The following is a 23759-nucleotide window of genomic DNA, read 5'->3' as shown; positions in this document are numbered from 1 at the left end:
CTCACCTGCTTTAACCTCACTCAACATGTCAACTTTCCTACCCATAACCGTGGTCACATTTTGGACCTTGTCTGCTCTGCTGGATTAATTTTGCACCATATCTCTGGCTCTGACCTCACCCTCTCTGACCACTTAGCCATCACTATGACCATCAACATCCCCGCCCCAACACCAAGGCATTATCGCACTATCAACTTCCGTAAGCGAAATACTCTTTCACCTACCTCATTCTCATCCACCCTCTCTGAAAAAAATGTCCACTTCTCCCTTCGTTGACCTCCACAATCCTTCTGGTCTCACTGACTACTACAACCACTCTCTCCTCCTGCCTTGACCAACTTGCGCCTATAAAAACCAAAACAGTTTCTTTCACCCATTCTGCTCCCTGATTTACCCCTGAACTCCGCCTGATGAAAACTCGTGCTCGCCAACTTGAAAGACTCCGCAATAAAACAGGTCTCACAATTCACTCCCAAGCCTACAAGGACCACCTACAACACTACAAAGATGCCCTCTCACGCGCCCCCTCCGCCTACTACTCTCAAATTATCCACTCTGGCTCCGGAAACCCAAAAGCACTCTTCTCTACAATAAACAAACTCCTCAGCCCCCTGAACACCACCACCCAGTCATTCACAGTAGACAACTGCATGTCCTTCCTTTCATTCTTCCAACGCAAAGTTGAAAACATCTACAACAGCTTGACCACCGCCACACCTGCTCCCCCTCAAACCACCTGCCCCCCCTTATCCTGCCATCCCCTGTCTCAATTCTCCCCAATCTCCCCTACTGACCTCTGAACTCCTCATAGGAATGAAAACTGCCATCTGCACTATTGACCCCATCCCCTCCAGCTTTGTCAAGGCCTCCCTTCCTGCTCTCTCTCTCCACTTATCATTGCAACAATAAACTCCTCCCTGTCTACAGGCATCGTCCCACCATCCCTCAAAATTGCTGCTGTTACCCCCATTCTGAAAAAACCTGGACTAAACCCTGACACCCTAAACAACTTCAGACCCATCTCCAACCTACCCTTTCTGTCGAAAGTTTTGGAACGCGCTGTAGCCGCTCAACTCAAACATCACCTCTCTGCCAATAACCTGTATGAAACATTCCAATCCGGATTTCCGCTCCAACCACAGTACTGAAACTGCTCTCCTCAAAATCACCAACGACCTTCTCCTCTCCTCTGACGCTGGCAACCTCAACATTCTCATCCTCCTCGACCTCAGCGCCGCCTTTGACACCATCCATCACACCATCCTCCTCACCCGACTTGAAACCACCTTTAACGTTACTAGCACTGCCCTCTCTTGGATTAAATCATACCTCTCTGACAGACGCCAGTTCATCTCCATCAATAACTGCAAATCCCCCACTGCTCCCCTCCCCCAAGGTGTCCCCCAAGGTTCAGTTCTTGGCCCCTTCCTCTTCATCCTTTACCTGTCCCCCCTCGGTCACTTAATCTGCCGTCATGGTCTCCAATTCCACTGCTTCGCCGATGGCATCCAGCTTTTCATCTCCACCAAGTCCATCTCCACTGCCACCCACTCTATCCTGACAAACTGCATCACTGAAATAAAATCCTGGCTTCAAATCAACTTCCTCAAACTTAACTATGATAAATCTGAAATAATTATCATTGGCCCAAAAACGCTCATAAAATCCACCAATAACTTTGCCCTCAACATCGACGGTATCCCAGTATCCACCTCCCCTCACATCCGGAATCTTGGCATCATCTTTGACCAAACCCTCTCCTTCGACAAATACACTAAACAGATCACAAAGACAGCCTTCTTTCACCTGAAAAACATCGCCCGTCTCCGTCCATCCCTCTCCTTCATGGCTGCAGAAACCCTCAGCCACGCCTTCATCACCTCCCGTCTGGACTACTGCAATAGCCTCCTCTATGGTTCACCCTCAACAATCACCAATAAACTCCAATACATTCAGAACTCCGCTGCCCGTCTACTCACCCATTCCCGGACCCGTGACCACATTACCCCCGTCCTTTACAAGCTTCACTGGCTCCCCATCTCCCAGAGAATCCAGTACAAAATCCTCCTCTTGACCTCCAAAGCCCTCAATAACCTGGCCCCATCCTACCTGGCTGACCTCCTCTCCAGACACCCTCCCAACCGCAACCTCCGCTCTGCTGGTACCAAACTCCTGACCCCTCCCCCCCCCCCCCCCCTCCGGACCAAATTCAGATCCTGGGGGGACAGGGCCTTCTCCATCGCTGCTCCCACCCTCTGGAACTCACTACCTCACACCATCAGAGACTCCTCCTCACTCACCACATTCAAAACATCACTCAAGACCCACCTGTTCAACACTGCATTCAACATTTAACCCACAGCATTTAACCCCTGACTATCACTTCTCCTCTCCCTCCTTTTTGCTTTGAATATTTCCCTATTGATTCTTGTTTTTTTGCAATTGTTTTTATGTTTTGCTATGCATTATGTTTAGCACTGTGTCAAAGCGTCTTTGGGCTCCCTGAAAAGCGCTAATAAAATTAATGCATTATTATTATTATTATTATTAACCTGTCCGCAATTCTGGGTGTATTAACCTGTCTAATTCTGGGTGTATTAGCCTGTCCGCAATTCTGGGTGTATTAGCCTGTCCGCAATTCTGGGTGTATTAGCCTGTCCACAATTCTGGGTGTATTAACCTGTCTGCAATTCTGGAAAAGAAAAGACAGAAAAGAAGAGACAGAAAAGACAACTAATCCTCGGGAATTGTATGTCAATCAATCACTCTCTTCAATCCCACTCCTCCCTCCAGTCTTTAAAACAGCTGTTCACCACCATCTCTTAATCTCTTATCATCCCCCATCCAAAAACCTTTATCTTTTCTACCCCAGATCCACTTTTTTGAAAATTCGACTTCTTTCCTGGAAGTCCTAGCAGTGTCCATGTGTCTTGTACCTCTCCCCCCGCCTCCCTTCCCATGCCTCCTCCCCCCAAGCCCTCTCCCTCCCACAGATCCCCTGGTGTCCCTGTTTTCTGCTGTTGTACTTGTGTGCTTCCCTCTCTCTCCCCATCTTGTCTCCCTGCTCTCTTTATTGTATGTTTTGTGTGTCCGTTTGTATTTTTGTGATTGATGTTATCTCTTACATGAGCCTCGATCTTATATATATATATATATATATATATATATATATATATATATATATATATATATATATATATATATATATATATATATATATATATATATAAGGCAAATTCGACACGTGAACAACTAGCATCTGTGGTTGAGCAGTATTTCTTCCATGGATATTCTGCAATTTCAGCACAAAGAGAATTTCTAAGACATTTCCAAGTTCGTGATGCACCATCAAAAAAGTAATAAACAGATATGTGTGTCAAGCTTCCGTGAAACAGCAAGGGAGGGTACATGCCACATTGCAATGCAATGCATGGTACTGTGCAAGATCATTTTCCTGCAAAGCTGATCTCCATATTTGGGGATATGATTTGGCCAACCAGATCTCTTGATCTCACCCCCACTGATCATTTACTGTGGGGATATATAAAAAATAGAGAGTGTAGAGGAACAGGCCACACACACTCCATGAACTGAAAGAAAACATCAAGTGTGAAATTCAGGCCAATCCGATCGACTTTCTTATGCAGGTTATGATGGGTATGGGTACCAGAACAGTGGAATGTGTTACCCTCCAAGGTGGCCCGACATTATTTTCAAAACCGAGTGTATTTTAAAGAAATTCCAATGTATGGACTTTACAAATGTTAATGTAGTTGCATAAATAGCTTCTATAATTTAATCAAAAGAAATTTTGATTTCAAACGTGTTCTATCTTTTTGCCACATCCTGTATATTTCAAGTGGGTTGAACTTGCATTCTGCAAGCAGCTAAACTCAAATCAAGAATGAGTGATCAGAATGAGCTCTTTCTTCAAATAGTTTACAGCTTTATTATTTTTTGTAAATATGTCCAATGCAATAAAATAAAACAATTGTTCATTCTCATGGGTTGCTCGGCAACACAAAGAGGTGGAGTTTTTTTTATTCTAAGATGAAGACAAGCATGAAAGAGTGGATCTGGAACTCATGTAGCTTGTTTAGCGACATCAACAATTTGTGCACACACACGACCCTGTGGCCATATTGGATTACAAGCTGAAGACAAAGGAACGCCCATTCATGATCGGTGAAGTAGAAAATTAGTGTTATTGTGCTTTGTGTGTTTTGTCATGGCCAAACAATCAGGATTAAAGCTGAGGGAGGAGCCCAAAGCTTGGATAGGTCGATAGGTTGGACAATTGATCTGAAGAGCGATATTATAGCAAAATACACTACATGACCAAAAGTATGTCGACACCCGAACATCGAACATCTCATTCCAAAATCATGGGAATTAATATGGAGTTGGTCCCCCCCTTTGCTGCTATAATACTCCATTCTTCTGGGAAGGCTTTCCACTCGATGTTGGAACATTGCTGCGGGGATTTGCTTCCATTCAGCCACAAGAGCATTATTGAGGTCGGGCACTGATGTTGGGCGATTAGGCCTGGCTCGCAGACGGCGTTCCAATTCATCCCAAAGGTGTTCGATGGGGTTGAGGTCAGGGCTCTGTGCAGACCAGTCAAGTTCTTCCATACTGATCTTAACAAACCATTTCTGTATGGACCTCGCTTTGTGCACGGGGGCATTGTCATGCTGAAACGGGAAAGGGCCTTCCCCAAACTGTTGTCACAAAGTTGGAAGCACACAATCGTCTAGAATGTCATTGTATGCTGTAGCATTAAGATTTCCCTTCACTGGAACTAAGGGGCCGAGCCCCGAACCATAAAAACAGCCACAGACCAGTATTCCTCCTCCACCAAACTTTGCAGTTGGCACTATGGATTCGGGCAGGTAGCGTTCGCCTGGCATCCGCCAAACCCAGATTCGTCCATCGGACTGCCAGATGGTGAAGCTTGATTCATCACTCCAGAGAACGCGTTTTCCCTGTTCCAGAGTCCAATGGCAGCGAGCTTTACACCACTGCAGCCCATGCTTGGCATTGTGCATGGTGATCTTAGGCTTGAGTGTGGCTGCTCGGCCATGGAAACCCATTTCATGAAGCTCCAGACAAACAGTTGTTGTGCTGACGTTGCTTCCAGAGTCAGTTTGGAACTCGGTAGCGAGTGTTGCAACCGAGGACAGACGATTTTTATGCACAACGTGCTTCAGCACTCGGCGGTCCCGTTGTGTGAGCTTGTGTGGCCTACCACTTCGTGACTGAGCTTTTGTTGCTCCTAGACGTTTCCACTTCACAACACTTACAGTTGCCCAGGGCAACTATAGCAGGGCAGAAATTTGACGAACTGACTTGTTGGAAAGGTGACATCCTATGACGTTGGCACGTTGAAAGTCACTGAGGTCTTCAGTACGGCCCATTCTACTGCCAATGTTTCTCTGTGGAGATTGAATGGCTGTGTGCTTGATTATATATACCTGGTCAGCAATGGGTGTGGCTGAAACAGCCGAATCCACTCATTAGAAGGGGTGTCCGCATACTTTTGGTTATGTAGTGTAGATGTTGTAGGCAACACATTCTACCATTGTGAGACATCAGTGTACCATTACATAAATTACAAGGACGTGAGTAAGCAATGGATAAATCAGTGTTTATGGTATTTTAAAGTGGGACCCGATGATCATCGAGTGCTAAAATCAATGTGAATGAAAACAGGGCAACCCTTTTGTTGGGGAGCCATCGTTTCCTCGAATGACTCACGAAAGTATTGATTGCGTTCCATATCGAATACATTGTCCCGAAACTTGAAGGCTGCTCAAACACCTTGTCCACATTTTTGTCAAGTTGTATGATATCCACATTGTTTTCCTTCAATAGTTTTCTCAGCCCATTCATTTGCTCATGCATTTCTTCAATCTAAAAAGGGTTGGGAATAAAAAAAGAAAAAACATTACTCAGAAATAAAAGAATACTGCACTGGCTGATGTTTTGGAATTCTTCTCCTTCACCCATACTTACAAGAAACCCATACCATAACACCCACCTCACCTGTGGAAAATCTAAGCCTAATACTCACCTCAGCTGTGGAAATGTCTTTCGAGTCTGTCTCATGCTATTCACTCCATGCCTTCATGTCCAACGCCTACTGCCACCTCATGGTCACTCCCATTTATACATTTGAGCTTTCGTACACACACTGAGCCTGATTTCCTTAGGCCTGGCATGTGTTGTGAAGCAGTTGTTTCTCTTTCACCCCACTACCTGTCAATGCTTTTCCCCCTCGTTTTGCTCTTCCACGAGCCTCGAGTTGAAGTATCCTTCAACACCCTTCCTCTTCCAGCTTCTTTCTATAAAGAAAGCATTATGATGCGACTCGGCCAATTCCCCTTCCACCATCGTCCTTCCTGGTTGGCGGAGAGCTCCAAAGTGGAACCCGCCCCACATGGAAAGTTTAACTTTTCCCCATGCATTCACCATAGCCAGGATTCAGACACTTCTGTTTATCAACTCAAGATTCAAGAGAAGAACTTGACTTGCATCAAATGCATGAACATTTGCTGCCTACCCTTCCTGTCAACCACATTGAAACCACTCCCACCCCCACAATTACCTGCTACCCCCTCCAAACCCATGTCTGCTCCTACTCATTTCTTCACATCTACCATTCCATTTCTCAAACCTTAAAAAGCCTGTCTGCAGTGCTTGCAAAATTAAATCAACTTCAAACTTCGAAAGGGATTTGAAAAAGTACAAACAATAATTCAAAAGGAACATTGTGCCCCAATGACCAAGGCACCACGTGGGTATGGTATTTGATCGAGTCTTCCGACTCAAAAGTAAAGAAAGGTAAAGTGGATAGGATAAACAAAAACCAGGGTGGGTCACGGACCGGAACTGTGTTTTTCTTGACAAAGGGAAAACAGGAAGGAACAAGAATGACACTCGAAAGAGCGCATACCGCAGGCAGGTTGAGCAGTTTACGTTTTGTATCTCACTGATAGGCCAGATCTGGGTCCGGACCGGAACCAAAATTGAATCGACCTGTTCTTGTCACCTAACCGACTCGTCCACATCGTTTTGTCATAACTTGTCCACAACCTTTTGAGACATCATGACATATATCCTTATTTAGATTGCAGATATTAAACATCATCATGTATCTTTCCCCAGCCAGGAAACATTTGTTCACCTCTTCAATTTGTGCACAAACAGGTTCTACTCTTACTGGTGGAAAATGGGGACACATTTCAAATCCAGATTGAATGTACGAAATTGATGGCTTTAGTTGGATACAAGTCAGGAGACGACGATGGTTCACGAGCGAGCGGTATTCAATGACAAAGGACGGACTATTACCGAAACAGGCCTGGACAGGCCAGGCCCGGAAATGTTAAAACGAAGGTTACTGACCTTGAAATGAGATAGAAAATAATGTATAATCAGTTATGAGGTTAGTTAGCTACACAATACCGAAAATTCGGTTCGATTCCGACAACCTTGAAACTTTGACCTTTGTGACCTTCAAAGGTCAAAGGTTGAAGATTCTGAAATATGTTGGAAAACTTGTATTTCATGATGTATGTGATAATATAAGATCATGTACGACATTTCACCCTATCAGGAAGCGAACAATGTAATAAAACCATCAAAAATCGACTTTTCTAAATTTCGTGACCTTGTGACCTTGACCTTGGGGCGAAAATGAAAAATCGAGCTCCGTGAGGCTAGACACATGACATTGGCCTAACCAAATACCGAAACCCCTGTCAGATTCCACCAACTCCCTCGGAGAAGATGTAGCTTGAAATCGATTACCCACTAATAAGACATCTTTTTCGGGCGTCGCTCTGCCCACAATGGGCGCAATACGCCCACTCTAAGCAGGACACAACTAGATCATGATATCAACCTCCCACCCAAGTTTCATCAAGATCGGATGATATCATCGGGTAGTTATGCTGCGGACAGACAGACACACAGACAGACACACACCCATGACGAATATAGTGGTCACTCTGATAACTCGTGAACCAAAATAAACGAATAAATGAAAGGTACAACGTGGGATGCAAACAAATCAATTGTTCAATAAATAAAACTCTGGGTCGAAAGCATTTGAAATCTATTGAAACCTTGTTCTTCATCCATAATTCAGAGTAAAAATCACCTTAACCATTATCTTTCTTAATCACCACATCTTCACAAGAAATCACCACACAAATGTACACCTGTTGAGCTCCTCTTCTTTGTTCCTTTGTTGTAATTTGAAAGGTGTTTCTCAATGATCCAGCCCATCATCGAGCACAGGTCTCCAGAAACACCTTCACCACAGATCTCATATCGATTATGCAGTTTCATATTTACATTCCTTAAGACATTTCTATTAATGCTGTCATTTTATAATCTGTTCTGCTTTTAAAATCATTACCTTCAATGAAACCAAACTCACAGCTCCCATCTTTGTAATAATACGCTTTTCAGTATTCTGTCCCTCCGCCACATATAGCAAGATTCCGCTATCCCGTCAGATTGTCAATTCAACTCTGATTCATCGTTTATAGTGCACCGCTCCTTTCCTATGCCATCTCCAGGCATTGCAAATCGTCATTGCCGGGCACCGTAGGGGGCTCGGCAGTGACGCACGCTGAAAGGGAGTACTCAGTTTTCACTCTGGTTGTTTGTTTTCTTGTTTGTTTGTTTGTTTGTCCGGGCGATATCTCAGCCATCCTTTGAGCTGGAAAACTAAAATTTCGGCACAATACTGAGCAAGTCCTTTGTCAAAAACGTTATTTTTTGTTTTTGATTAATCAATTAATTGAGGAGTTATTTAATTATTAGCGATTAATTAAGTACTTATTTAATTAATCAAATTTCCTTTCTCTTCTGAACATTAACTCAGGCACCTTTTGAGTTAGGAAGCTGATATTTGGACATGCCATTGACCAGGTGATTTGGCTGCAAAGGCTATTTTTGATTTATTAATTAATCAATCAATTAATCGATTAATTATTTAATTATTCAATCAATGACTAAAAAAATTATTTTTTAAAGTTACAGATTCTGATGAAATGGTGGTGGTTTATGTGTTCTATGACCGAATTGATTAATAATTTAATTTTTTAATGATTATTATTTATTTATTTTCATTATTAATCATTTATTTATTTTCTTTCTCATTTGGCCAATATCTCAGGCACCTTTTGAGCTCGGAAGCTAATATTTGGACATGAGTGACCAACTGATGTGGCTATCAAGGATATTTTTGATTTGTTAATTAATCAATTAATCAAATAATCGATAAATTATTTAATTATTCGATTAATTACTAAAAAAAACAAAAAAAAAACAGTTAGATTCTGATGAAATGGTGGTGGTTTATGTGTTCTGTGACCGAATTGATTAATAATTTAATTTTTTAATGATTATTATTTATTTATTTTCATTATTAATCATTTATTGATTTTCTTTCTCATTTGGCCAATATCTCAGGCACCTTTTGAGCTCGGAAGCTAATATTTGGACATTAGTGACCAAGTGATGTGGCTATCAAGGATATTTTTGATTTGTTGATTAATCAATTAATCAAATAATCGATAAATTATTTAATTATTCGATTAATTACTAAAAAAAACAAAAAACAAAAAATTCTGATGAAATGGTGGTGGTTTATGTGTTCTGTGACCGAATTGATTAATAATTTAATTTTTTCATGATTATTATTTATTTATTTTCATTATTAATCATTTATTTATTTTCTTTCTCATTTGGCCAATATCTCAGGCACCTTTTGAGCTGGGAAGCTAATATTTGGACATGAGTGACCAAGTGATGTGGCTATCAAGGATATTTTTGATTTATTGATTAATCATTTAATCGATTAATTATTTATTGATTATTATTTATTTATTTGGGCATGACAATTAATTTGGACATGACAAATATCCCATTAATTTGGGATAATTATTTATTTGGGTTGGGGAGCTAATATTTGGACATGACAGTGACCAAGTGATGTGGCTATCAAGGATATTTTTGATTTATTCATTAATCATTTAATCGATTAATTATTTATTGATTAGTCGATTAATTATTTAATTTTTTATTAATGACTTATTTAATTAAATTTCTAAAAGATACATCTTCGGATGAAGCATCAGTGGTTTAGTTATGCTATTAGCCAATTGATTAAGAAAATATTTTGTGATAATCTTTTATTGATTTTAATTATACGATTAATCAATCAATTAGTGTACACCTCTCCCTCCCAATGCAGCCTCGATGAGCTGCACTGCGGTATTGCCGGGCGCCTGGGGCGCCCCGGCAATGCCGCGCTGTAGGATATTTAATTATTTGGCATGGGGGCGGTGTACTTTGAATGTATCTGTACTTGTTCGTTTTAAAGTTGTGTGAATATATATGCATCACGAAGAATAATTAATTTAGGATCATTTATTAACACAATTAATAAGAGACAGAGTTGGGAGAGGGAGGTTGAAAACTTGGGGTATGGGCGGGGGTGAGAACTTGGGGTGTGGGAGGGGTTGAGGACTTGGGGAGGGGGAGGGGTTGAGGGCTTGTGGTAGGGGAGGGTTGAGGACTTGCGGTAGGGGAGGGTTGAGGACTTGCGGTAGGGGAGGGTTGAGGACTTGGGGTGGAGTAGGGGTTGAGGACTTGGTGTGTGGGAGGGGTTGAGGACTTAGGGTGGGGGACGGGTTGAGGCCTTGAGGTGGGGGACGGGTTGAGGACTTGAGGTGGGGGAGGGGATGAGGATTTGGGGTGGGAGAGTGGTTGAGGACTTCGGCTGGGGGAGGGGTTTCGGACTTGGCGAGGGGGAGGGGGAAGGGTTGAGGCCTTGGGGTATGGGAGGGGTTGAGGACTTGGGGGTGAGGGAGGAGTTGTGGACTTGGGTGGGGGAGGGGTTGAGGACTTGGGGTAGAGTAGGGGTTGAGGACTTGGTGTGTTGGACAGGTTGAGGCCTTGAGGTGGGGGAAGGGTTGAGGACTTGAGGTGGGGGAGGGGATAAGGATTTGGGGTGGGAGAGGGGTTGAGGATTTCAGCTGGGGGAGGAGTTGAGGACTTTGGCTGGGGGAGGGGTTGAGGACTTTGGGTGGGGGAGAGGTTGAGGACTTTGGGTGGGGGAGAGGTTGAGGACTTTGGCTGGGGGAGGGGTTGAGGACTTGGGGTGGGGGAGTGGTGGAGGACTTGGGGTGTGGGAGGGGTTGAGGACTTGGGGTGAGGGAGGTGTTAAGGACTTGGGGTGTGGGAGGGGTTGAGGACATGGGAGGGGGGGGGGTGGCGAGGGGTTGAAAACTTGGGGGGGAGGGGTTGAAGACTTGGGGTGGGGGCCGGGGGGGCAGTTGAAGACTTGGGATGGGAGGTTGTGGAGTTGGGGTGGGGGGGCAGTTGAAGATTTGGGGTGGAAGGTTGTGGATTTGGGGTGGGGGGTTGAAGACTTGGGGTGGGGGGGCAGTTGAAGACTTGGGGTGGGAGGTTGTGGAGTTGGGGTGGGGGGTTGAAGACTTTGGGTGGGAGGTTGTGGAGTTGGGATGGGGGTTTGAAGACTTGGGGTGGGGTGGGGGCAGTTGAAGACTTGGGGTGGGAGGTTGTGGAGTTGGGGTGGGAGGGGCAGTTGAAGACTTGGGGTGAGAGGTTGTGGAGTTGGGGTAGGGGGTTGAAGACTTGGGGTGGCGGGTTGAAGACTTGGAGTGAGAGGTTGTGGAGTTGGGGTAAGGGGTTGAAGACTTGGGGTGGGGGGTTGAAGACTTGGGGTGGGGGGTTGAAGACCTGGGGTGGGGGGTTGAAGACCTGGGGTGGGGGGTGAAAACTTGGGGGGGAGGGGTTGAAGACTTGGGGTGGGGGGGCAGTTGAAGACTTGGGGTGGGAGGTTGTGAAGTTGGGGTGGGGGGGCAGTTTAAGATTTGGGGTGGGAGGTTGTGGAGTTGGGGTGGGGGGCTGAAGACTTGGGGTGGGGGCGGGCAGTTGAAGACTTGGGGTGGGAGGTTGTGGAGTTGGGGTGGAGGGTTGAAGACTTGGGGTGAGAGGGGCAGTTGAAGACTTGGGGTGAGAGGTTGTGGAGTTGGGGTAGGGGGTTGAAGACTTGGGGTGGGGGGTTGAAGACTTGGGGTGGGGGGTTGAAGACTTGGGGTGGGGGGTTGAAGACTTGGGGTGAGAGGTTGTGGAGTTGGGGTAAGGGGTTGAAGACTTGGGGTGGGGGGTTGAAGACTTGCAGTGGGGGGTTGAAGACTTGGAGTGGGGGGTTGAAGACTTAGGGTGGGGGGTTGAAGACTTGGGGTGGGCGGTTGAAGACTTGGGGTCACATTTACATGACGTGGAATTTCCATACATTAGAAAATAATAATAAATGTCTCGTTTCCCTGAATGACTCACTGAGTCTATAGTGAGTCAATAGTTACGTCTGTGTTGCAACAGCTGCACAGTGTCATTGATGAGCAGGTAAAGGTCATGCTTCACAGATGTTTTTATCCTTTTGCTATTAATTGTACCAGTGTTAAATGTTCATTATGACATCATCAGTCCACTGTGCATACCACCTTTGGTATAAATGCATTCAACTGAATCTATAATCAAAGGATTAAAATTCTGGGTTTTTTTCACTCCAAAGGATATTAAATGTTTTCCATCCTGCAAACCTGAAAATGAAGCTTCCATCAACTACAAATAAATCGTGAAAAGCAGCTAAAGTAACAAGAGCTAGAATTCATTTGCAGTACATGTCCCCCAACGACGTGATACTTTGAAAGTGCACAAAGGGCATAACTCTGAGAAAAATTGATGAAACACCCTGAAACTCAAGTTTGTTCTGTAACTTATAATGAAGCCATGTACCATGTTTCGGTTGAATATGTCAAAGGGTATGGGGAGAAAGACGGAAAAACCACAAGTGGGACGGACGGACAGACAGAGAGCAAACTTATAGTCCGCTCTCGTGAAACCGGTAGGGGACTAATAAGTATCTCTTCCACAAATGACTCACTTCCGCCAGAAGAAAGGAGTTTACAGCTTCCTTCTGTTCTTCCTTCATCCGACATTCCTGAATGATTTGTTCATATTCAAGGAGTTTGACATCTTTCTCCTTCAGAAGGTCCTCTTGCTTCTGCACTTCTTTACGGGTCTCCCTCACTGCTTTCTTCATCTGAGAAGAGAAAAAAAACAAAAAAACTTGTTAAAGCAAAGAAATTATTGTTAACGTGAACGTGGTCAAGATGCTGACCCCCGTATCCCCCTAAAGGGGCAGATTTTTTTAATGCCATGAATAAACTTTGGTACATCATGGGTGGTGAAGGTTGTGATCAAGTTTCATTGAAGTAGTGCTTGTAGTTTCAGAGGAAAGAGCATATTCCTATTTTTTTTTTGGGGGGGGGGGGGGGGGGAGGGGGAGAATTCAAACCCCCACTTTTACCCCCCGTAGTTCCCCTTAGACTCCGATTTTTTTTTTTTTATGCCGTGAACAAACTTTAGTCACAGTGCAACAGATATCATTTGTGCCAAGTTTGGTCACAATCCCTTCAGCGGTTTCGGAGAAGTTGCAAATGTTTACGGACAGACGGACGGACGATGCGCCATCGCATAAGCTCCCCTGAACTTCGTTCCAGGTGAGCTAAACATTAAACAGAGGAGCATTCCAAATGGTGCTTCAATGATGTAGGTTCCAATATACTGTACGCCCCACATTTATGATATTCAGAGAAGCTTTGGAGAACACCTCAATGATGTTAGAAATAATAATGATGATGTTGGCAAACCGGTGTGTCGTCACTTCAACCAGGCAGGACACGCTATTCATATGTCTGTCTGTGGTTTCATAGTCCACCATTGTTTCACACACCTGGACGTGTAGGAATAATAAACGACACTTTAGGAGAGCAATCGAATGTATTGAAATCTCACAGCATACAAGCATATAGGCCCCAACCGCCGAACTCTGTACCCATCATGCATTGCCCGGTCCCACCCCCAACATCAACCCTTGGCGCCGCCTGCTGCTTGTACCACCACTACATGGAGCAACACCTATACTTAAACAATAATTCAACACAGAAACAAAACAAAAAAACCCAAAAGAAAATATAACGAACAGTTCAAAGTTCCCTCTGTCACGGATCACAGACAAAATCCTTCAGCCTGGCGGGCCTGCGTACAAGTCTGTCAGCTCGTGTCTGCCTACCGGGTTGACTCTACATCACTGAGTCTCAAGAGGGCAAGGCCTCACATTCACCCATGACCGTGGGTAGCTCAACGCTGGGGAGACCATGAGACACACCACCATCTGCAGGGGCCTCACAAACCTCAGACGAGGGATCACCCACATTAATGTCATCAATCACACCCCGCAATTGCCAGAGATGTCATCTGTTCCGACGATACACACGGCCATCAGGTGTTCCGACTTCAGAGACCTTTCTGAAACGGCATACAACAGTGGCTAGCCTCCACTCTCTGTAACGACCAGCTGGTTGGATGTGCATGGTAGTCAGGTTCACTATGTTAACAAATATAATTTCGTTCAAAATTTTGGGATTAGCAAACCTGTACATTTTTGGAATCATCAGAGCATGGAGAATCCGAAAATCAATGTTGGCATTTGCACAGACACCTGCATGGCGGCCATTTTGGATTTTCAAAATGGCCGCCATAAAATAGATATTTTGCACTATCTTGGCTTCTAGTCAACCTAGAAACTTAATTAAATATGCTAATCCTATGTTTTCTGGGCCAAGGAATCCCATAAAGGCCTCAAAATAGTGCTCAGGATTATAGAAAAGCAACAAACAAAGGTATTTGAAAACCATTGTCTTTATATTTGTGATATAACTGTATTACATAATACATGATATTGCAGGTCCTTTGAAGTTATAGGTATGGGTTTATAAAGCGAGAAAGCAGCCTTGTTAGTATCAGATTGAACTATAAGTCCTATACACAGGATCTACTAGGTCTATACCGTTCAGGAATATGCTTTTACAGATCTTCATCACTGTCCTGAGTGTCATTTTCGCAAAGTTGTCTACGCAAATTCCAACATTAATTTTTGGATTCCTCATGCTCTGAATCTTCCAGAAATGTATAGTTTTGCTAATCTCCAAATTTTTGAACGAAAAAACAAAGTGAACCTGACTATAGAGTATAGACTGACCATGCACTAAAGGACGGAGATCAACGGCATTGCGGTTGTAGTTGTGCGCTTTGCAACTCTGACTGGCTGCTATCTTCCTTGGTACGTGCCGAGGCAAAGATCGAGTCAACAGCGCATTGGTGGTTGTATTTCTGTGTTAAATTATTGTTAAAGGAAAGAAGATGTTACATGTAGTGTTGTTACATGTAGTGGAGCTACAACGAGCAGGCGGCGCCAAGGGTTGATGTTGGGGGTGGGACCGGGCAATGCATGCTGGGCACGGAGTTCGGCATAGGCATCTCCAATGCAGCTTTAACTTTGAGGGTCAGGCTTCACTCCCTCTTTCCTAAGTAAATGCCCTAGATGGGATACCTGTGACTGGTGCAGTTTCACTTTCTCTGATGCAGTTTAACTGGTGCAGTTTAAACGCAATCCTTTCAGTCTGCATCACTCGAAAAACAGGATCAACTTCCTACCATGGTTGGCTCATGCTTCCTCGTCCGTTCTTCCTTCCCCGTACAACTTCCTTCCCCGTATTGGACCATAAGTACTTCAATTAATCATGTTCAATTAATCTGGGGGACTCATGTCCCCCAACGATGTGATACTTTCAAAGTCCACAAAAGGCATAACTCTGTGAAAAATTGACGAAACGCCCTGAAACTCGAACCTTTTCTGTAACTTATCATAATAAAGCCACGTACAATGTTTCACTTGAATATGTTAAATGGTATGGGGAGAAAGATGGAAAAACCACAGGTGGGACGGATGGACAGACAGGTGGGATACAATGGACAGGTGGGATACAAATCATTGCCTCATAAACCTCAGACGAGGGATCACTAGAATGACAGATGGACGGATGGACAAACGGAGAGCAAACCTATAGTCCCCTCGGGTGAAACCGGTCGGGGACTAATAAGTATCTATTTTCCACAAATGACACACTTCCGCCGGAAGAAATGAGTTTACTTTTTTTTTCTGTGCTTCCTTCTCCCGACATTCCTGAATGATTTCTCCATATTCATGGAGTTGGGCATCTTTCTCCTTGAGAAGGGCATCTTTCTCCTTGAGAAGGGCATCTTTCTGCTTTATAAGGGCCTGTTGCTTCTGCTGTTGCTCACGGCTCTCCATCAATGCTTTCTCCATCTGAGAAGACAAAAAAACAACAACTTGTTAAAGCAAAGAAAGTGGTAAACGTGAACGTGGTCAAGGTGATCAGATCCATCCACCACAGGGCACTTAAGAGAGCAAATTAAGAGATTTTAAGATTGAATGGCCAGGACATATATCTTTTTGTTTATCATTTTGTTGAAAGCTTCCTTTTCCTTTTGAGAATGCTTATTTGCAGCATCCTTCTGAAAAAACCCCGAATAAAATAGGGTGAGGTGCAATAAAGTGGAGATGACCTTAAAGAAAGGCCAGCTATACAATCTAATGAGTGTTTTTGTATTTTGAGACGAATTCAGACGAATTGCACTTGTCCTGCAATTCTGTTGTGATTCTTGGTCAACAAGAACGTTGTCTATCCGCATTTTTACCAGTTTCGTTATGTCGTTTAATGGCACAAGCAACTGCATTTACTGACACTATTAATTTTTTTTGCAATTTGTCTCAAGGATTGGCCTTCTTTTCTCAAAGTTCCAATTGCCTGTCTTTTTTCTGGCATTAGCTGAGCTTTGGCACCCATGTTCATGCAATCTGAAACACAAAAACACTCATAAGATTGTATGGCTGGCCTTTCTGGAAACATTTCTTTGCAACGCCTGGCAATAATAGACATTGCACGTGATGAAGAAACTAAGCACAAACATTCATTCCACACAGAGCAAGGTATTTGTAAACAATTGTTGCTCCTGATATGAAACGTTAATAATATTAACTTCGCGTTTGTTTGGATTTAGTATTGCACTTTTCAACATATTTCCAAAAATTGCTTTAAACCTACATTTCGCAAAAGAAAGATGCATTGAAGCACAATATATTAATCGGTGGATAAGCAGATATATCTTTGGTAAGAGTTTTGTTCACATCTTATGTTCATTTCGCACAGTAAACAGTAAAATATCAAAAAATGTTGGGTGTACCTAAACTTTTGACTGGTAGTGTACATGCGGTATATCCTTTACCTCTCTTTTCTTTTTGGTCTTCTTCAATCTCCGAAATACCCCCTTCGACCTGTTCACATTAAAAACAATATTCCATCACAAGAATGCAAGAAAATTTGAAAGTCTAATACAAGTGCAGAGATAAGACATGTCCCTTTTTTGCCCCGTTTCACAGTACACATCACAAAATCGACTTATTGTATTTGTACAATTTTTGACAGCATTTCAATTCTTCTGTAATTCCTGCATTTGTGTTCGTCAGATACATGTTCATACATGGTAACAATCAATGCTTATTTATAATTCTCGTGCAGTAATAGATGACATTTGTTATCGGTCAAAGCAACGCCAAGACTGTTCCATTAGCCATCCTGAGTGTAAAATAAATCTGCAGGTAATCTGACAACACACAGTATTATATACATTTTACAGAAAGGCATGCGCTATTCCATGCATCCATGTACTGCTAAACTGAAGGTTTTTAAAATTGCCAAAAATGTGATTTGTGTTCTGCAGTGTTCAAGTACCATATATAATTAAATTAAAATAAAATGAAGACTTTAAAGGTCGCAGAAAAAAAGGCTTTTTGTAAATTTACCACCATTGATGCAGCATCTTTTACACCACCTTACTTAACAAGTTAAATTAGTTATTCGTCCCTGTTTTGTTTGTGTCCTTTATGATGTCGCTAAAAGCAATAACACAGGCAAACAGACCAAAAAACGCACCCATGTCCGAAGGAAGCGATTCAGTTTGGCATTTCATGAAATAGGCACAGCCAAGAAACGAACAAAACCCATTAGAATTATCCTTTAGCACCCATTGCAATTACCCTATAGAACCCATTAGAATTACCCTTTAGAACCTTTCAGAATTACCCTTTAGCCTTTAGAATTACCCTTTAGAACCCCTTAGAATTACCCATTAGCACCCATTACAATTACCCGATAGAACCCATTAGAATTACCCTTTAGAACCTTTCAGAATTACCCTTTAGCCTTTAGAATTACACTTTAGAACCCATTATAATTTTACTCTTCAGAACCTATGAGAATTACTCTATAGAACCCTCTAGAATTACACTTTAGAATCCTTTAGAATTAAACACGGTGGGTTTATAAAGGTTCTTCTTCATTTTTGAATGGAAGGACATAGCCTCTTCACCATAAGCCAAATATTGAAAATGTATTAAATATATAAATATATAAATATATTGAATATATTGAACATATTGAATACATTGAAAAGAGTAAAATATTAACATGGCTAAATATTGAAGCGTCTTCACCGCTTAAAATTACCTCCTCTCTTGGCTTGCGTGATTGAGACGAATTCAGAGCCAAACCAGAGATTCGTTTTCTGATTCAAGTTCTGATTCGTGTTAAAAATATAACATTCATTTGAAATCAAGTTGTTCCTCGATCATAAAATGATGTTTGTAGACAGACAGACGTACAGACAAAGTGAACCAATTGCTTACTCCCACTTTTCCTTTCGCACACACGGGGTAATTAGAAACATAAGGTAGGGGCTGTCACGCCCATCACAGATGTTGAATGTTAATGAATAGCTTTACGACAATTATGAGATGATATGTATGACATGCAAAGGTGGACGAACTAATAACATAAACTTAGTGTGGAACCAAAGTTCGAGTTTCTTATTGGCGCACAATATCCACTCCTGTTTATCATGGTGATGGAGCTGGTAAGCAGGAAGGTAAACATGAAAGGTATTCTGGGGAAGATATCGTATGCAGATGATATGGCTGTTGTGGTGCAGAATGGGCGGGAGATGCAGGAAGTACTGGGGGAGTGTAAGGAGGTATTTGAGAAACATGGGCTGAAAATGGGCATGAAGAAGATAGAGGTGGATGTGGATCGGGCAGCAGAGAAAAGAAATGAATATCAGGTTAGAGGGGAAGCAGATCAGACAAGGAAACAGGTTTGAGTATCTGGGGGGAACAGTGACCAGGGATGGTAAGTCAGAGGCAGAGATGTGGAGGAGGATTCAGGTGGATGTGCGAATACGTGGAGGAGGGTGGAGGGAGCAATGGCAGACAGAAAGGTTTCAAGGAGGTTGAAAAGAAAGGTTCTGATGTCTTGTGTAATGCCGGCCTATCTTTACGGTCTGGAGACAGTGGGTCTGACAGAGAGACAACAACAGAGGCTGCAGACTTGTGAGAACAACTGGGTCAGGATGATTGTGGGAGTGAAGAGGGTGGCCAGAAGGAGAACTGAGGGAGGAGATTGGTGTGCAGATGAGCTTGATGGGGAGATTGGTGAAATGTCGGCTGAGATTGGCTGGGCAATTGGTGCGGATGGGGGAAGAGAGAACGGCAAAGAGAGCGGATAGGTTGAGGGAACTAGGAATGAGGAAAAGAGGTAGACCGTGGTTGAGATGGGAAGATTGTGTTAGGAGGGATATTAGAAAGGTGGGGGTGGTTGGAGGGTGCAGAGAGTTGGCTGAGGACAGAGGGGAGTGGAGGAGTATCCTGGTCAAGGCAGGGCAGGAGCTTGGTGCCATTGGACATCACCCCTGATTAAGGGAGGAAGACGAGAAGAAGAAGATATCACTTTAATTAGCGGACTTTTTTTTTTCTTTTCTTTTTTACAGGCTCTAAGTATTGTTGAAGGGCTGTGACAAATCACACACACACACACATGTACACAGATACATGAAAGAACACCAGACTTGACTTTTACACACAAACACAGCCGCTGATATTGGGAGGAAGCGTCATCACTTTCCAGAGCACTCTGGGTACCACCAACATTATCTTTATGACATCACTTTTCTCTACACACCCTGGAGAGCAATCTTAAGGGGAATTTCCTCCTCCCCATGGATGTTAACATGAGGGGTTTGTTTGTGCTCTTTCCATTAAATCCTAAGCACCAAGCAAGTAAGCAGCACGTACCATTAAAAAAAAGTCTTTTGTACGACTCAGCTGTGGTTTAGAACCACTTTCCTCCCAGATTCAAAGCAGACACTCTAACCATTACCCTACTGAGTCGTTCTAACATGCAATTACAAATAATTTGAAGAAATCACAACTGACTGCTTAAACATACAAATATTAAAATATGGAAAATGGTGAGGTGTATCCTGTGTGTATAGCAGGTGTTTCAAGCTACACAGTCAATGTGTAAGGAAGAAGCGCAATGTGTACACAGCAATTTCCTCACATTTTACCAACGTCCCCATCTCCATCAGAAGGCTTCTTTCGCCAAAGAACGTTGTTGAGTTTTTTCCAGAGTGAAGGTTTCCCATCGCTCTTTGGGGATGCAGTTTTGCTTTTCTTTCCTTTATCCATTTCCGTCTGTTGAGAATAAATAAGTTAATTGAACAAGTGTTTTCATTTCGAGAAGAAAGTGAAAAGTTTCAATGAAAATCAAAGAAGAAAACAAAACTTTTTTGTTTCATTCTTTAAACCAGTAAACTTAATCTGGTCTTTTTCCTGTTTCTTGTTCTGTCCACACTTTAAAAACTAGAAAGGCACTCGGCAGAGCGCATACCTCCGTCGGGCTGAACGGTTTATGTTTTGTATCCCACTGATAGGCCGGATCTGGATTCGGACCTGAAACAAAATCCAATCGCTTGTTCTTGACACCTAACCAACTCGTCCACAACTTTTTGAGATATCATGATATATATCGCGTTTGGTCCAATCTCTCAATGGTGAAGAATCACTTAAAGATTAAATAACTCTCGTATCCGAATACATATTCAGATCTTCACCAACATTGAATACATTTTTCCTTGTCACACAACCAACCTCTCCACCAAGTTTCATCTGAATCCGTCCACATCTTTTTGAGATATCTTGTTCACAGGTGGCCAGACAGACAAACGGACAAACAGACAGACAGGGGTGAAAACATAACCTCCATCTACCTTCAGTGGCGGAGGTTAAAAAAAAAACTATGCATAAAACATGGTGGACTAAAGGTCTAAAAATAATGGTGGTTCATATCCTCGATCTCAATATTCTTAGCTATGGTTCCCTTTGATTTTCATTTTGTTTATACCCATACTCCCCCGTCCTCAACCCCACCCTCAACTCACGTCCACGAACTGTCCTCCATGAGCGAATGTTGTTCATTTATATAATTTCAAACAAAGAAATAAAACCAATAGTCGTCATTAATTTAATTCCTTGTGGGAATGGCAATTTCTGTGATGAAGTATTATCTAATATGAGCAAGTTGCCCGTGCCCACGCAGAATTCCAAATGGGGTAGGGATGGAGGGGCCAAAAATGCAAATGGTTTCTTCTGTGATCGAGCTGGCAAGCTGGGGGCAACAATTCACATTTATTGCCACATCTGATGCAATTTAAATGCTCTACTGGCTGCGAGGTATTCCATTGGAAGCTTTGTTTATATTAGTAGCTTTTTATGCCTAGAGACCGTAATAAAAATTTATATAGGTGTCAAAGCCAGTGACCGATTGCAAATTAATAGTAAGCTAAAAAGATCAATTTGTGCTTGTTTGTTTGTATATGCTTCAAAAGCTAAAAAAAATACTGAACCAAATCCAACAAATTTTACATGTTCCTAAAAGTAACCCAAGTATGGCTTCTGTCTAGTAGCATATCTGGGAGAGTGGAGCGATTGAAGGTGAGGGGAAGACCCAAATTTTAAAGTGGCAGAAGACGGAAACGCCATGGTAAGCTATTTATAAAGGTTGACTCGACGTTTGTTCAAGGAGGAAAATCATCTTGCGGAGGTGGGACATTAATGGTATTAATATTGTTTTGTAATAACATTAATATTATACTATTACCATTAATTTTGTTATTAGAAGCGTCCTTGGAAAAACGCCACGATAAAGCGAACTTAACATGGACAAGTCAGGAGACGACGATGGTTCGCGAGCGAGCGGTATTGTTCGGTTCAATTTCGAAAATTCGGTTCGATTCCGACAACTTTGAAAATTTGACCTTTGTGACCTTGAAATGTCAAAACGAAGGTTACTGACCTTGAAATGATATAGAAAATAATGTATAATCACTTATGAGGTTAGTTAGCTACACAATACCGAAAATTCGGTTCGATTCTGACAACTTTGAAACTTTGACCTTTGTGACCTTCAGAGGTCGAGGATTCTGAAATTTGTTAGAAAACTTGTATTTCATTATGTATGTGATAATATAAGATCATGTACGACATTTCACCCTATCAAGAAGCGAACAATGTAATAAAACCATCAAAAATCGACTTTTCTAAATTTTGTGACCTTGTGACCTTGACCTTGGGGCGAAAATCGAAAATCGAGCTCCGTGGGGCTCGACACATGACACTGGCCTAACCAAATATCGAAACCCCTGTCAGATTCCACCAAACCCCTCGGAGAAGATGTAGCTTGAAATGGATTACCCCCTAAAAAGACATCTTCTTCGGGCGTCGCTACGCCCACAATGGGCCCACAATGGGCCACAATACGCCCACACTACGCAGGACACAACTAGATCATGATATCAACCTCCCACCCAAGTTTCATCAAGATCGGCTGATATCTTCGGGTAATTATGCTGTGGACAGACACACACACATGACGAATATAGTGGTTCACTTGACAAGTCAGGAGACGACGATGGTTCACGAGCGAGCGGTATTCATTGACAAAGGACGGACTATAACCGAAACAGGCTATAGGCCTGTTTGGCTATAGGTATATAGGCTATAGGCAGGCTATAGGCTATAGGCCTGCGTGGCTCCGCCCACAATGGGCGCAATATGCCCTCTCTGGGCAGGACACAACTAGATCATGATATCAACCTCCCACCCAAGTTTCATCAAGATCGGATGATATCATCTGGTAGTTATGCTGCGGACAGACACACAAAGCACACACACACACAGACACACAAACGCACACACACACACACACACAAACGCGCACACACACACATAGTGGTCACTTGATAACTCGTGAACCAATAACTCGTGAACCAATATACACCTCAACACGCAACCCCATTGACGGCGATGGCGGGGAAACCCCACTCAGGGGAGAAAACCCCCTTGGGGAGGGCAGCAAATGAATGCGCTACAACCTTCATTGTATAACCCTTAGTCATCCTGTCAAGTTTTGTTGAGATTGGATAAGTAACGACCGAATGTATCGCGGTCAAAAATTATCAGACAGACAGACAGACAGACACCAAATTGCGTATTTTAGTGTGATTATGATGACTGGAGAAATACCCGTGCTATGCACGGGTGGGAGGCCAGAAGCAAACAGGCAATGCAGATACGGTGAATGCTAAAGCATGAAACCAATAAATTCCACATTCCTTTAGCACCTTCAGTCGCACGTCAGACATGGACAGCAAGATCGTGAAAGACTTCCATGAAAAACGTACCCGTTCGCAAACAAACGGGTACGTTCACGTATAGAAACATCGATCGTGGGTCCGTGGCGAATCTGCATATGGCGATGGCAAAATATCAGAAATTGAAGGCTTTTTTTTATTTTAAACGATTCATATAAACATCCGTTGAATCACATCACACG

The 23759-nt window shown here is 42.9% G+C and overlaps 1 protein-coding gene across 2 annotated transcripts in view; it reads right to left on the bottom strand.

Annotated features, from left to right (window-relative positions):
• Positions 1 to 23759, bottom strand: part of LOC137432050 (uncharacterized) — an 86579-nt gene that overhangs the window by 9870 nt on the left and 52950 nt on the right. The window contains exons 2-6 of one of the 2 annotated variants that reach the window (XM_078783178.1): positions 20427 to 20560; positions 17260 to 17308; positions 16103 to 16279; positions 12992 to 13150; positions 5758 to 5913 (exon numbers count right to left, since the gene is read on the bottom strand). In XM_078783178.1, coding sequence (XP_078639304.1) covers positions 5758 to 5913; positions 12992 to 13150; positions 16103 to 16279; positions 17260 to 17308; positions 20427 to 20560 — 675 coding nt within the window. Of the gene's footprint in view, positions 1 to 3931; positions 5914 to 12991; positions 13151 to 16102; positions 16280 to 17259; positions 17309 to 20426; positions 20561 to 23759 lie in introns of those variants that run through there. The other variant, XM_068123785.2, reaches the window with a different exon arrangement.

The sequence above is a fragment of the Myxine glutinosa genome, chromosome 8, assembly GCF_964187855.1.
Source record: "Myxine glutinosa chromosome 8, kmMyxGlut1.1, whole genome shotgun sequence".
Classification (NCBI taxonomy): Eukaryota; Metazoa; Chordata; class Myxini; order Myxiniformes; family Myxinidae; genus Myxine; species Myxine glutinosa.
The sequence above is the reverse complement of the archived record's forward strand: the minus strand, read 5'-3'. Positions and strand labels throughout refer to the sequence as shown.